This window comes from Gymnogyps californianus, chromosome 18 (genome assembly GCF_018139145.2).
Source record: "Gymnogyps californianus isolate 813 chromosome 18, ASM1813914v2, whole genome shotgun sequence".
Taxonomy (NCBI): Eukaryota; Metazoa; Chordata; class Aves; order Accipitriformes; family Cathartidae; genus Gymnogyps; species Gymnogyps californianus.
Window position 1 is genome coordinate 7,655,933 of NC_059488.1, and position 12,815 is coordinate 7,668,747.

Sequence of the window (12,815 nt, forward strand, 5' to 3'; positions counted from 1 at the left end):
CGTGTGATGTCCTCTTCACCCTTCCTCCCTTCTGTTGCCTGACCCCCTAATGGGGAAGTTTGGTTTCGTGTTTGCTTTTTAAGACAGCTCTGAATGTAAATAATGTTCCACCAGTCAGCAGGATCTTGACAGCTGGTGAGTGTCAACTTATTTAAAATAAATAGCCTCTCGAATGGGAACAGCCAGCTAGCGTGCTCTCCACTTTGACATCTTTTAAATTGTCTCCTCTTTGTAACCCAAACCTCAAATCATTTCAAAGGGCAGCGAGGAGGGTTCCTCCCCGCCAGGAGGACTCATCCATCCCTACCACACAACCAGAAGTGAAAACCCGCAAGGAAAAAAAAACACTCACAACATGTCCCTCTGACCTAACCCAGGGTTTTCTTCCAATTTTTTGGCTCTGCAAAAAGCAGCGAAACCCAGAAGCCTCTCTCCCTGGTTTGAGCAGAAAGAAACATCACGTTAAAATGGCTTTTCCTCCCCTTTCAGCCCCTGGACCACAGCCTCAGTTACGCTCCCAGTGCTGCTCCTGGGATGAATGAGCCATGGTTGCCTTCTTCAGCCCTTTCAGCCCTGCTCTGGTCACTGGCAATAGCAAACCTCTGCTGGAGCGATCTCCCAGCAAGGCGAATCCTAATATAACTGCTCTCCACAAAGGGACGGTGCTTCTTCCGTGGCCCAGCCATTAGAAGCTATTTTTATCTGCTTCTGCACGCACAGATGGGCCAGAAACAATCCAAGCTCAGCACCCGTTATGCTTTGCCCAAAAGATTTGCTCCCTGCTTTTGCTGAGCTGCCAAAACAGTTGCAAAGGAGCAGGTAAAAAGTGGGTAAGTCACGGCCAGGCAGCTGCCAGAGCATGCTGCAAGCAACGGCTGGGGATGACAATAGAGAGATGGAGAAGAGTTATTCATGTTTCCCCGAGAGCTGAGATCAGTTGAAACATCATTTTCCTCGGGGACGGAGAGGAAAGAGCTCCCTTCAAACACATCGTCCCATGAGACTCATTAAAGGCTCATCAATTACAGCGAGAGCAAACAATTCAGGGGAAAGCTATCGTAAGCCTTCCTTTGGATGGCAGTCATTAGCAGCCCTCCGCTGTGCGCTGCCTCTCCCCAACGCCAGCTTGGGCGAGTGGAAAGAGAGCAGGGGGGCACCACTGCCAAGCCAATGGAGGGGGAAAGCGGGAGCCCGGTGGCCTGGGAGCCAGCAGAAGGGGACCAGGTCTCCACAGTATCCCTGGGGCAATGCAGCCGTGCAGTAGCATCCTCATGGCGAGCACGGGGTGGAGATGAGAGCACAGGCTGGACTGGAAGGAGACTTGGAAGGGAGGTGGTGGCTCACTGTAGTGGACTTCTGTTGCCCCATGTCCTCGCCCAGGCTTTTTTAAGGAGCTCGGGGCAAGGCAGGATTGTGCCATGGTGGGAGCTGGGTGAGAGGTGCACGGGGACGGAGCAGTTCTTGGGGTCTCCACCCAGCAAGCGGTTTTTCCAGCCATACCCAGCACAGCAGAGGGGTCACGGCATCAGGCCTGAGTGGGGGGTGCCAGCACCCCAAGGCTGGCTCAGCCCCACGGGATGGGAGAGGGATGAAGAGATGCTCTTTGCCTTTCTCTGCCTTACTTCCCTGCTCTGCAAGTGGGGTTACGGACAGGAAAGAGGTTGTAAAACGCATAAGAATCTTTGGAAGGAAAGCAACGGGCTGGGGTGGCTCTTTAAAATTATTTCAGAAGTCATTATTAATGAAAGCTCAGGGACAGGGGCTGCTTTTCCACTCCCAGCGCGGCTCCTGCAGGTTTGCGGCACTCACCCCCACCTTTGGCCCCTTCCTAAGCCTGTGCACAGGCGTCTCCTTCCCTCGCACACGGGCTTGGCACTGGATGCTTCTCCAACCGCTTGCTGCTGTGACCTCCAGGATGCTGACTTGGAGAAACACAGGGATAGCAAACTGTTCTTTATGGCTGTAAAAAAAAAAAAAAAAAAGGAAAAAAAAAAAGGACACTTTCCTGTAAACTTTCCTTGGCGCTCCAAGCTCCGTGATGTTCCCTGGTGGAGGCATTGGCAGCGTCAGACCACACTGCACCACTCTGAGGGAGGGCAGCAGCTGAACGACCTGCACTAAAATAAACTCATAAATACCCCGTCATGCAAACTGTAACGTCTTGGGCCACACATTGCTCTAGCCACCTTTGCCAGGAACGGTGTGAGCCAGTTTCTGTTTAATGCAAAATGCAGTTGTGTGCACCTACTAACAGCCCAGTGCAGGACTTGGGTGTCCCCGGCCTATGGAGGGTGCCTATGGGTGCTGTAGCTCCTGCTGGGTGCACACTGGGGCTGCTCTCCTCCGGGCTGTGCCCCACCATGGCTGCATCCTACCTGGGCTCTGAATGCTCACCGAGAAACAGCACTGTCACCGCTAGCCTTGACCCATGAGCTAGAGAGGAGAAACACTCCCAGCTCTTCGGATCTCCTCCGGAGCCAAAGAGACCATATTGCAACCAGCACTTTGCTGGAGCAGCCCTGGGACTGGAGCGGGGCCATCGCCTCCTTCTGCAGGACACAGCGCAGGTGTCTGCCCCACTGCTGCTATTTAAGCAGCATTGCTAAGCAGCTCCTAACCTTTCCCTTCATCCTCTCTTTGCTGCGATGGCTGGCCGCCCGAGGAAGATGAGCGGAGGCAAGCAGGACTAGCAGATCCCACCCAGGGGACTGGGCTAATGCCATTTACTCCAGTCTCCACCAGCTGGATCTTGGCTGGGGAAAGATGTTGTGCACAGACCGTCGGCAAGCGCGTGTCCTTGGGCTGCAGGCCCAGCGGAGGAGGCAGAGAAGCCTCAAGAAGGGGTTAAAGCCGAGGCGCCGAGCCCGAGCAGCAGGGAGGCCCGGATGCAGAAACCTTTGCACAAAATGGGGTTGGCAGTCGGGGCTGGCTGAAGGCGCTCGGCTGTTCGCTATTAAATAATGCAGCCTGATTGATTGGGCTGAAAAGTGCTGTGTTGCAGGGTCAGCTTGCTGGGGTTATAGTTCTCTGCTTAGACTGATAATCCTCAAAGGTCGAATTCAGAAAGCAATTCCCTGGTAAAATTGATCCTTTGGATAACAAAACTTTTGCACAGTGGCGAAGGGCCGAGCAGCAAGAAATGTAAAAGTGACCCGGGCGCAGGCAGGCAGGGTGACGAGCTGCCTCTGCTTTCTCTTTATTTAATTTTCCTTGTTTACATCAATTAGGAAGTGAGGGAAGTGCTCTTCTGCGGGAAGAGCAGCGCCCCATCACCCCTACATGCAGTGGCTGGGGGACGTTCATGAGCACCCACTCCATCCCCATCCTGCTGGCCGGGGAGCATGGGTGCCTTTGCAGGGGCAGGAGGCAGCTGGGGGCTGTCCTGGGAGCTGGTGCTTGGCTCCCAGCCCTCCTCAGCAGCAAGCGAGCGGCATGTGCGTATGAGGAGGCACCTCTGACTGCCTCCTGCACGCATCCATGCCCCCCTCTCCTGGTAGCAAGAAGGCTGAGTCCCACTGCTTGGTGGAGGTTTTGTAGCTGGAGCCAAATTAATGGCGAGCAGGTTTCACCCTCCTGCACGGCAGCAGCTTGGAGCCAGCAGAAGCACCCCAAAATGGCTGCTTGGCCCTCAACGGGGGATGCAAGGAGCAAGGATGCGCTACGGGCAGAGATGGGTGATGGAGGCTGCCGCAGGCCACCGCGGGGACCAGGCGGTGGTCACCCAGGGCTGAGGTCCCCACTGCAAGACTAGTGGGGTCAAGGACAGGAGCCAAGTGCTACTCTCCATGTCATCGCAGACTTCAGAGAAAACAAGGGGAATGCCAGGCCCTGCCTTCCTTGTATCCCCTCCCCTGGGGCTCTTAAACTCCCTCTCAGCTGGATTTTAAGGTTGCACCCTGGAGCTAGCTCCCATCGCCTTGCCCCCGCCAGCAGTAGGAGAGAGGAGAGCTGCAGCTCCCAGAAGCTGTTGCTCTGATTCAGGCTGGGCCCAGAGCAGCAGCGGTTAGGCTTTGACCTGCTTTAACCCGCTATCTTGCCTGCTTTCCTCCCGTCTGCTTGTTTTGAAGCGATAGAAGGAAGCCGTGCTGGGCCGACACTGAATAATTCAGAGTCAGGCTCCGCAGCATCCCGAGGCTGGGCATCGCCTCTGCCAAAGGGCTGGGATGGCTCAGCCGAAATCCTTCCTCATCAGAGGCAGAGGGGACACGGAGCGGCTGAAATACAGCATCCCTCCTGTGTAGGTACCGGCCAAAGCCACTTCCTTCCCCCGGACACTCGGATTCACGGCTTGCTCCCAGAGCACTGATGCTTGGAGGCTGTTAGTGCTTTCAGCCGTGATGCGGCATCTCCAGTTCTTGCTAAGACACAGATTCAAATGGAGCATGCTGAGTGTGTCTGCCTCTGCTCCATGGACCACATTTTCTTCCTTCCTCCCTTTTAGAGACTGCAATATTCCCTCCTCTGCTTGGTCAGAGACAGGGCAGGGTTGTAAGAGGGGAAGAGAGACCATTCATCCAGCTTATGCTTAGCCTCTGAGCAGGGTTTGCTAGAATTAAGGACAGGGAGGGGAGGGGGAGAAAAAAAAAAGTCATACGTGAGGTCAGCTTATCCAGCCATGCGTGAGGAGGAGCACAGCAAAGGTGCCTCACCAGGTCAGGCAGGCGGCTGGGGAGCATCTTTGGGGGCTCCAAGGGAGAGGGGGAGAAGCACCAGGAGCTGGTGGCCACGCACGGCACCAGCAGCCAGGAGGGACCAGGCTCACGGCTCCCAGCCTAATCCGGGTTGTTTATCCCAGTGCAGACAGAGCACAAGAAGAAGCAGGCCATGTTTCCTCTGTCTTCTCTGCAAGCGGTTTGTTCCCCTCAGCTCTGCATCTCTTGTGCCATTAGCCCTGTAAAACGAAGCGCTGCCCAGTCAGACTTCTCCACCCATTCACATAAGGCACAGCATTACTGTTTTCTAATGGTTCTGCTTCCGAGAGTGTAAATTATTGCACGAAGCAGTGAAAAACCAGCGGGCTGTGCTAGGGATCCACTGTCTGGAATGAAATGAGAGGTTTTGGTCCCCGAAGTCTCCAATGGCCTGAGCTCGGGCCTGGGAGTCCCCATAACCACGTGTGAGTTATGGGCTCAGCCTCTGTGCTCTGCGCAAGTCACCTCCAGAGTCTGAGCAACAGGAATTATTGTGCACAGAGATAATTATTCCCTGCATACTGCACTACAGCTCGTTAAAAGTTTGTTAATGTTTGCAAATTGCTGAACAGTGGTTTTCATTGTTGCCTTCTCTGATGAGGCGGGGACTACAAGGCAGATTCTGATGGTGACTTGTTCTCTGCGTTATTTTGGTCACAGCAGGCTGGGACTGTGCTGCACTTAGGGAAAAGGGTTTGTGTTGTGCAACTTCACACCACTGGAGAAAACGCTCTTGACTTTAGCATGCTGCACAGGGGTCAAGGGGCTGAGTCCCACCAGTGTTAGCCATGCTCCTCCATCTAAAGCATGAGGTTGTCCTCTCTGCCTCCAAGTAAAAGCCTCCATCTGAGCTCATCACCCAGATTTCTGTAACAGCCTGCAATGTGTGTGACTCCTTCCCGGAGTCTCAGCTGGAGATGTTGACTTACCATTAAACAGTCTGCGCTACCGCAGTTGGATGGTGGGAGTAAAGTATCTCTCATCTTGGAATAGAGACTGCAGATCCACCTTGGGCGAGGAAGTGGACATCGTAACCCCAGCACCAGATACCCGGGGAAAACAGCTGAGTTCAGTGAAAAAGTCCTGCAGAAGGAACAGGAAAGGGGTAACCAGCCCAGCTTCACCGCTACATTTTCATGCGCACAGACGGCACTACGCCAGGGGCAAGGAGGAGTAGCAGTAATACCTGACAGCTCTTCTCCTGTCTTCCTCTTCCAGGTGTAAATGCAACCTCCACGCTAACCTGTGCACCTTCAAAGAGGGCAGCCTTCAGTGCGAGTGCGAGCACAACACCACGGGGCAGGACTGCGGCAAGTGCAAGAAGAACTTTCGCTCTAGGTCTTGGCGAGCAGGATCCTACCTGCCTCTCCCCAACGGGTCCCCCAACGCATGTAAGTAACCTGCAGCGAGCCAGCCCTGGCCGCACTCCCACCTTGGGCTGCACAACGCCCACAGATGGGAGCAGATTCTCATCTTGTCCTTCTCCATCTCGAATCAGTGCAAGATGCTCAGCTTTCGAAAGGGAAGCAGGTATTTATCCGTGTCTTGGTACACAGAAAAATGAGAGAGGATCTGGATGGATGCAGAGGTGGTTTGTTGGCTGCTGGTGGATGGGTGATGAGTCCAACCGATTGTCAAGAATAGGAAGGATGACCTTGGGCCAAGGTATAGGTCCATGGCTTTGTGGCAATGCAAATTCCTGTCCTTTGAAGAAGATGTTATTTAGCCACAGTAGAGCACTGGCTTTCAAGTAGTCCATGGGCTCAGCGCTGGCACTGCTCAGCTGCGGGAGTGCAGGTTGCTTTCTGGATCCCGTTCTGTGTATGTCAGCATTTCAGGCAAGCACCGCGAGCTGCAGTCCATCTGCGCAGCTCCAGTCGCATCCAATTGCCTGCTGGAGCAAGGCACTGACAGAAGCAAAGGCGCGCAGACGAGATGAAGGATGTATACCCACCATCGTTCAAGCAGGGGAACTGGGGCAGGAAACATCACAGATGGGCCAGTTTCTCCTGGGTTTCTGTCCGGTCCACATTAGCAGACTCGTTTAAATGCCACGGAGCCACAGTAGCCACTCCAGCCTTTCAAGCAGCAGCTTTGAGCATTACCAAAGAGAATCTTTTCCCTCCCTCCCCCCAAATTTTTTGAAAGATTTATGTGCTTTAAGATGATCAAAGCTGAAATTCAGGCTCCGAAGGCCGTGACGGGAATGTTTTGTGTGTGCCAGGGCTGGTAGACGAGCAGGTTCTTTGAAAGGGAACGAGCTTGTCAGCTCCCACCAAGCGGCTGCATTGCTTCAAAGGAGCCTGGGAGAGTTTCTGGTGTTGACAGGCACAGACATCCTGTTCTCTCTCTTTCCCTCCCCTCCGTTCCTTGTGTCTCTTCCTATTTCTCTTTCTCCTCTGCTCTTTCTTCTCCCATTCATCTCTCTTCCCATCTGTCACTCAGTCTTCTCCCCCCCCCCCAACCCTAACTCTCTCTCTGTTGCTTCCTCCTTCCCCCATTGACATCTTCTTCCTCTACAACAGAGGCAGTTCTCTGAAGTCCCCTCCTCTTGGTGGTCCTGTGCTTTATGTTCATGCAAAGCTGAGACTTTCCATGATTCAGCCGCTTCTTACAGTAGAGAGGAGTATGGCCATTAGTCTCCTGGATTCCAAAAGCCAGAGGCTGGTCCTTGGATGGCCTTCGACTGGCGGGTTTGAAGCCGGTGGCTTCGCAGCGTCCTGTTGAGCGAGTGCTGCAGTGGGAAGGGCGTTCAACCCTTCTCGCTCACAGAGAACTGCCCAAGGTGCAACAAGCTGGTTCAGACCCTACAGTTTGTACTTAGCAGAATGAACCTCAGCAGATGTGCTTGTCCTTTGCTGGGCTTTAATGGTAGGTCAAGGAAATGGTTCACAGAAAAACCCATCAGCAAGGACCAAGCTGGTTTTTCTTCGCCAGGTGAAAAGCTGGAGATGCCAAGACCCCAGACAGCACTGTCTGGTTGCCTCTCTGGTTTGACAAAAGCAGCTTTTAAGATGTTGGAGCAAACTGATATGCCTACGAGCAAGACCCCAGCTAATTAATTGCTGTTTGGTCCCACGTCGTGTATCTGTTTGATCTTCTGCTGGTATCAGAGCTGATGGCGTCCTGCTTCCAGTGACCGGGCTTCTTCTTGTTTCTTCCAGGTGCAGCTGCAGGCTCAGCCTTTGGCAGTAAGTAAAAACATAACTGAAATGCTGGCATTTAACACCTCGGTGCATGGTCCTTGCGGATGTCACTAGACAAAAAAAAAATGGTTATTTTCTGTCCATTATCATTTTCTAGGCAATAAGTCTTCCCTAATTGTGCCTCATTTTCCGTCCTGTCAAAGAGTCTTATATTTTCTTCCTTTGACTTTAGTAGCCTCATTTTGCCTCTTCCTCTGGCATGGTTTCCCCCCATGAGGTTCGTTAGTATGGCAGCCAGAAAGGAAATAAAAAAAGACTCTTCAAAACCACCAGTGCTCGCTGTGAACTTTCCCCCTCAGTACTGCAGACTTCTGCTCTGAGAAGGAGCTGGGTTTGAATTATTTGGCATAGCATCCAGTCTGGGTCACCTTGGGCTATCGATAAAAAAAACATATACAGAGTGTGTGTACATCTGTATGTACATGTGTATGTATATAAACATATGTCTATGAAGTGTCGGCAGCAAAGACGGTAGAGCTCAGCGGGGATTTCTGTTGAAAGATTGATGGTATGATAGGACCCCTTATTTAACAAAGCTGGAGGTAGTTTGATATCAAAGAGCCTTGAGGTTTGGGTAAGCAGAAGCCTGGGTTTGAATTTTGTGGCTCAGAATTACCCTCCAGAAGAAACAAATCGGAGAGCTGAATGCATAATGAATTCTTTGGTTTGCAGGCAAGTGGAAAGAATTGGAGGAGAAACAGTTTCAGAGAAATGCAAATGCAATTAAGAAAAATGCACCTAATTGAAAAGTGGAGGGTAGTTTTTCTGGGTAAATGAACCATATTTAGATTCTAAGCAGTTAAATTTAAATGGTTAAAAATTTCAAATAAAAATTGAAAGGCTTCCTTAAGTAATTTAGGATTAAAAAAAATTAAATGTTTTAACAGTCCGAAATATTCTTTGCTTTTCTGGTCAAAACCATTTTGATAATTCTTTTTTTCCCCCTTAACAGAGCTTGGCATCCTCAGTGCTACCTTTGTTTCACTGGAAAATGTTTCCCACCACATTTTTCTGCTAGGGAGAAGCTGGGGGGTTGCTGGGAGCGATGCGCAGGAGGTGGACAGGAGGGATTTGTGTCCAAGGCCAGTTAAGGAGAGATTATTTAGCCTACATAGGAGACTAGAAGTGACCTAAATTAAGTATTTAAACTAGCTCAGGGCTATTATGAAATTAAGCATGATAATCTGCATGAAGCAGTGGGACAAACAAGGACAGGAGGGCAGGAGGTGTAAGTTAAGTAGGAATTTGTGTTCCGAGTGTTATTTTAGTTCGGGCTGTTGTGGCGAGGGCGGTGGGGTGGGCACCGCACCCGGGATCGCTCCTGCACGGCTCCGCGGGGGCTTGCTGACGTTAAGCCATCAATTAATTTGCCTTGCTGAACGAAGGGTGCCAGTGGAAATTAATACAAGCCAATGGTCCAGGTTGGCTTTGATGGTGCCAGGTAGTTTACTGCCTGTGGGGTGGCAGAAGGGACTGGTGCTATTTATGGAGGCAGGTAGGCAAGGCTCTGTCAGCTGGCATGTAGACGTCAAGCAGTGGAAGCCCACCTCCCGGCAGGGCGGGCTGGGGGCTCCTCTGTACCTCCCGCCCGCTCTTCCCCCCATCTCTGCCCAGGCGTGCTTTTGTTTCCCCTTTTCAGCTTAATTGGCAATTAGTTTATGATAGAGCTGTAAGTATTTAAGCCAATATCTGCACCAACAGAGTAAGCTGATACAGCCACAGCCTCCGGCCCCTGCACGCACACACGCGCTCGCTGCATCCAGTGTCATTGAGCCACCATTGCCTTAATCCTCTCGGTGCCCCAGTTGTAACCATGCTGAGAAATCGATCACCAGTTCAGCCCAAGCAGCGTCAGCCTTACGGGTGTGCGGGCTGGCAAGGAAACCCTCCATTCCCCCCCAGTAAGTGCCTCCCACCTCTTCTCTTTGCTTGCTAGTTTATGAGCGACCGCAGCGGGTTACCACCGCAAAAACCACCACCGCAAAAACGACCACCACTGCAAAAACGACCACCACCACCACAACCACCACCACCACAACCACCACCACCACCACCACCCCCCTACCTGCCACCACCACCCAGCCAGGTGGGTGCCATGCTCCCTGCCTCGCTCGGAGGACCAGGACTCCACCGCCGGGCTCCTCTTTTCGGCTCCTTCCCATCCCAGCTCCTCTGGTGGTTGTGGGGAACGCATGGGGCTGCCATGTTGGTGGCCCTCGTTATCTGCTCTGTAGGATGATAAAGGGACATGGATAAAAATCACCCTGACTCGGTTCACGTCCCCCAGCCTCTGGGCAGTCCTGGTTTGCTGTTCTCTCTATTCAGTCCAAGGGCACTTTGACATGTGTAACACGGGCTAGGAGCAAGCATTATGGTCCCTATAAGCAGGGAAGCAGCCACAACGAGTCCACCTCAAAGCCAAGAGACAACCACGCCATGGATTGACATCCCCCCTCACAGGCTGATCTCACTCTGCTGTCGCTCTGTTATCATCAGGGCAGCAAGAAGTGAAGACAGGACTGGATGTGGGGGAAGCAACGCTTTTCCCTTTTTTCTCTCAATTTTGTTTTTTTAAAAAGAAAAGGTTTTCAAAATCCATCCCTCCTAGAGCCACTTGGCAACGTTGTCCTGCACAGGGCTGGCACAGCTGCAAGAGATGCTCTCTTACAGCTCCCGTCGCAAGGCAGGGCAGGAAAGCAATGAAGGCTTTACTGTCCCACCGTAAAATTAAACCGCGTACCCAGTCGTGCCTGGCTGGAAGGAGACTGGAATTGTACCCCGTCCTGCTCTATCCCCGACCTGCACATGCGATACCAGAGCAGGCAGGACAGTTGCCCCCACTGTACTTGCAGGGTGCTGCTCCCAGAGCGTGACAGGGAAGGCTGGGTGCTGCTCTGCCCCACCAGCCGCTCACTTGGACGGGGAACCTTCCCTGTGGAGGGCTGCTGCCTTGGCACACGAGCGGCCACCTCCTGCCGCTCGCCGGCAGACTCAGAGCAGCCCGCAGCCTTTGCTAAGCCATGCCAGGGACGGGCCGTCAGGTCAAGGGAGAAGCTGGCTTTGTCCTTGCTGGCTCTGTCCTTGCTGGCTGTTCCAATCCTGCATCAAGTCCCCATGGCCAGACTCAAGGATGTAATGCAGGCTGGCTGCATCTTCAAGGGCAGTTTTCCTAGGGCAGAGCCGCACTCTAACATTCCCTAGGCGGCCGCTGTACAAGCAGCAAGGGAGCGTGCAGGGCTGGAGCTCACACACATGCCAGAAACACCCTTTCCTAATTTCTAAAATCACCCCGTGGAGAAAAACTTTTGTCCTTTTTCCAGGGGTTCCTCCTTCCCTCCCCCCGTGAACAAGGAGACAGCGTTTCCACTTTTCTGTTGGAAATGAGCAGATAAAACTTAACAGCAGGACATTTTTTTTAAGCTTCTCATGGGGGAATTAGACACGCATTCCTCTCCTTGCCATGCTTTCTGGGCCTGATATTTCCCAGGAGGACGTTTTACACCCACAGTATGTTAGTAACAGTCTGTCTGGGGGAGCTGCCAGAAGCCAGTCAAAGGGATGAGGAAACTTGATTGCATGTTTATGCAAATATAGATATATTCATGGAAGTACCCTGCTTGAGTAGTTAATCAGGAAGCTGAGGGTTTAACTCCAACTTCCATGCAGCTGGACTGACCCTGGGCAAAAGAGTGCAAGTCTCTGATCTGTTAAGAAGGGCTCCCCACCCAGGTCCATGTTGTACATGTGCAGGAGGAGGTTCATCCACCAGCCCTGCCCAGAGCTCACACCATCGCCGTGGCCCCAGCAGTGACAGGGGAGCACGTCTACATCTGCACCACACTCTTGGGGTCATTTGATTTTTATCCATGCTCACCCATAGCAACATTTTAGGTCTATTTTTTTGCAAGTGCTGTGTATGTGTGGGTGGCGTGTTCAGTGTCTAACTTGTGTATGATTTGCAGTGTTCTGCCTCGCTTGTGTCATACATCTGGGGCGGGCAGGATGGCATCTGTGTGGGGCCGGGGGGGGGTGGGGGTAGTCTCTCCTGCCAAACTGCTCTGAGGGACCTGGAAGACGTCATGCACCTCGGGGTTTATTCCTTCTCCAAAACCTGCTTCCTTGGCAGAGAAGATGTTTTCATAGTGCTTTCATTAACTGATGGCAAGGGACAAAATAAATAAATAAATCGCAGTCCAGCCGCCACATCTCTGGCTTGATATGGTCAGGCCTGAGCTCGGAGCTCCTCGCCCCCATCCAGACCCCATCCACGTTTCTGCAGAGCCAGGTCCCACCCCAGAATGGTGTGCCTGGGGATGGAGACGGTCCCTGGAGGGGCTGCTCCAAATGAGAAGGTAGTCAGGGCCACCCGGCAGCTCAGGGACCTGCTCTCTTACCTGGGCAGCATGCTGGGTTTGATGCCAAAGGTCCATTGTGTGCCTTTGACCAGCAACAGGGAATCAAGGCACAGCCTAATTCTGATCTGCTTTTGACCAGAGACGTTCCTCCCCCTGCGGTCCTGCAAAATGTAAAGTACTTCTTTAAATACCGTGACATCCCCAAGGGGCTGTGACTCTAACTCGCCTGGACCTCAAGGGAAACACCTTGTTAGAGAGATGACCCTTCGAGCTCCTGGTAAGCTGCCCGTTTGCAGGAGACGCAATAACCCCAAGCTGGGTCAGAGTCCCAAAGTGAGATACTCTGTTGTTACCTCCCTTCTGAATTTTAGAAGCATTAAACAAATCCCTCCTTGCTTTAAAGCCAGCTCAGCCAGCCCGACATTTAAAAAACAGTCCTGTTAGAGCCCTGCCCCATCCCTGCGCTGTTTCACCCTCTAATTTACACACTGTCTTCTGCCCTCTGAATTTCTGCTTCCCACCATAAGCAAGCATCATCAGACCAGCCTCTGAGTTCACTGCCT

At 52.5% G+C, this 12,815-nt stretch overlaps 1 protein-coding gene across 1 annotated transcript in view; it reads left to right on the forward strand.

Moving 5' to 3' along the window:
* NTNG2 (netrin G2) overlaps positions 1-12,815 on the forward strand; it is a 48,185-nt gene that overhangs the window by 26,970 nt on the left and 8,400 nt on the right. The window contains exons 3-4 of the mRNA XM_050908003.1: positions 5,910-6,082; positions 7,856-7,882. Of these exons, the coding sequence (XP_050763960.1) occupies positions 5,910-6,082; positions 7,856-7,882 (200 nt within the window). The remainder of the gene's footprint in view (positions 1-5,909; positions 6,083-7,855; positions 7,883-12,815) is intronic.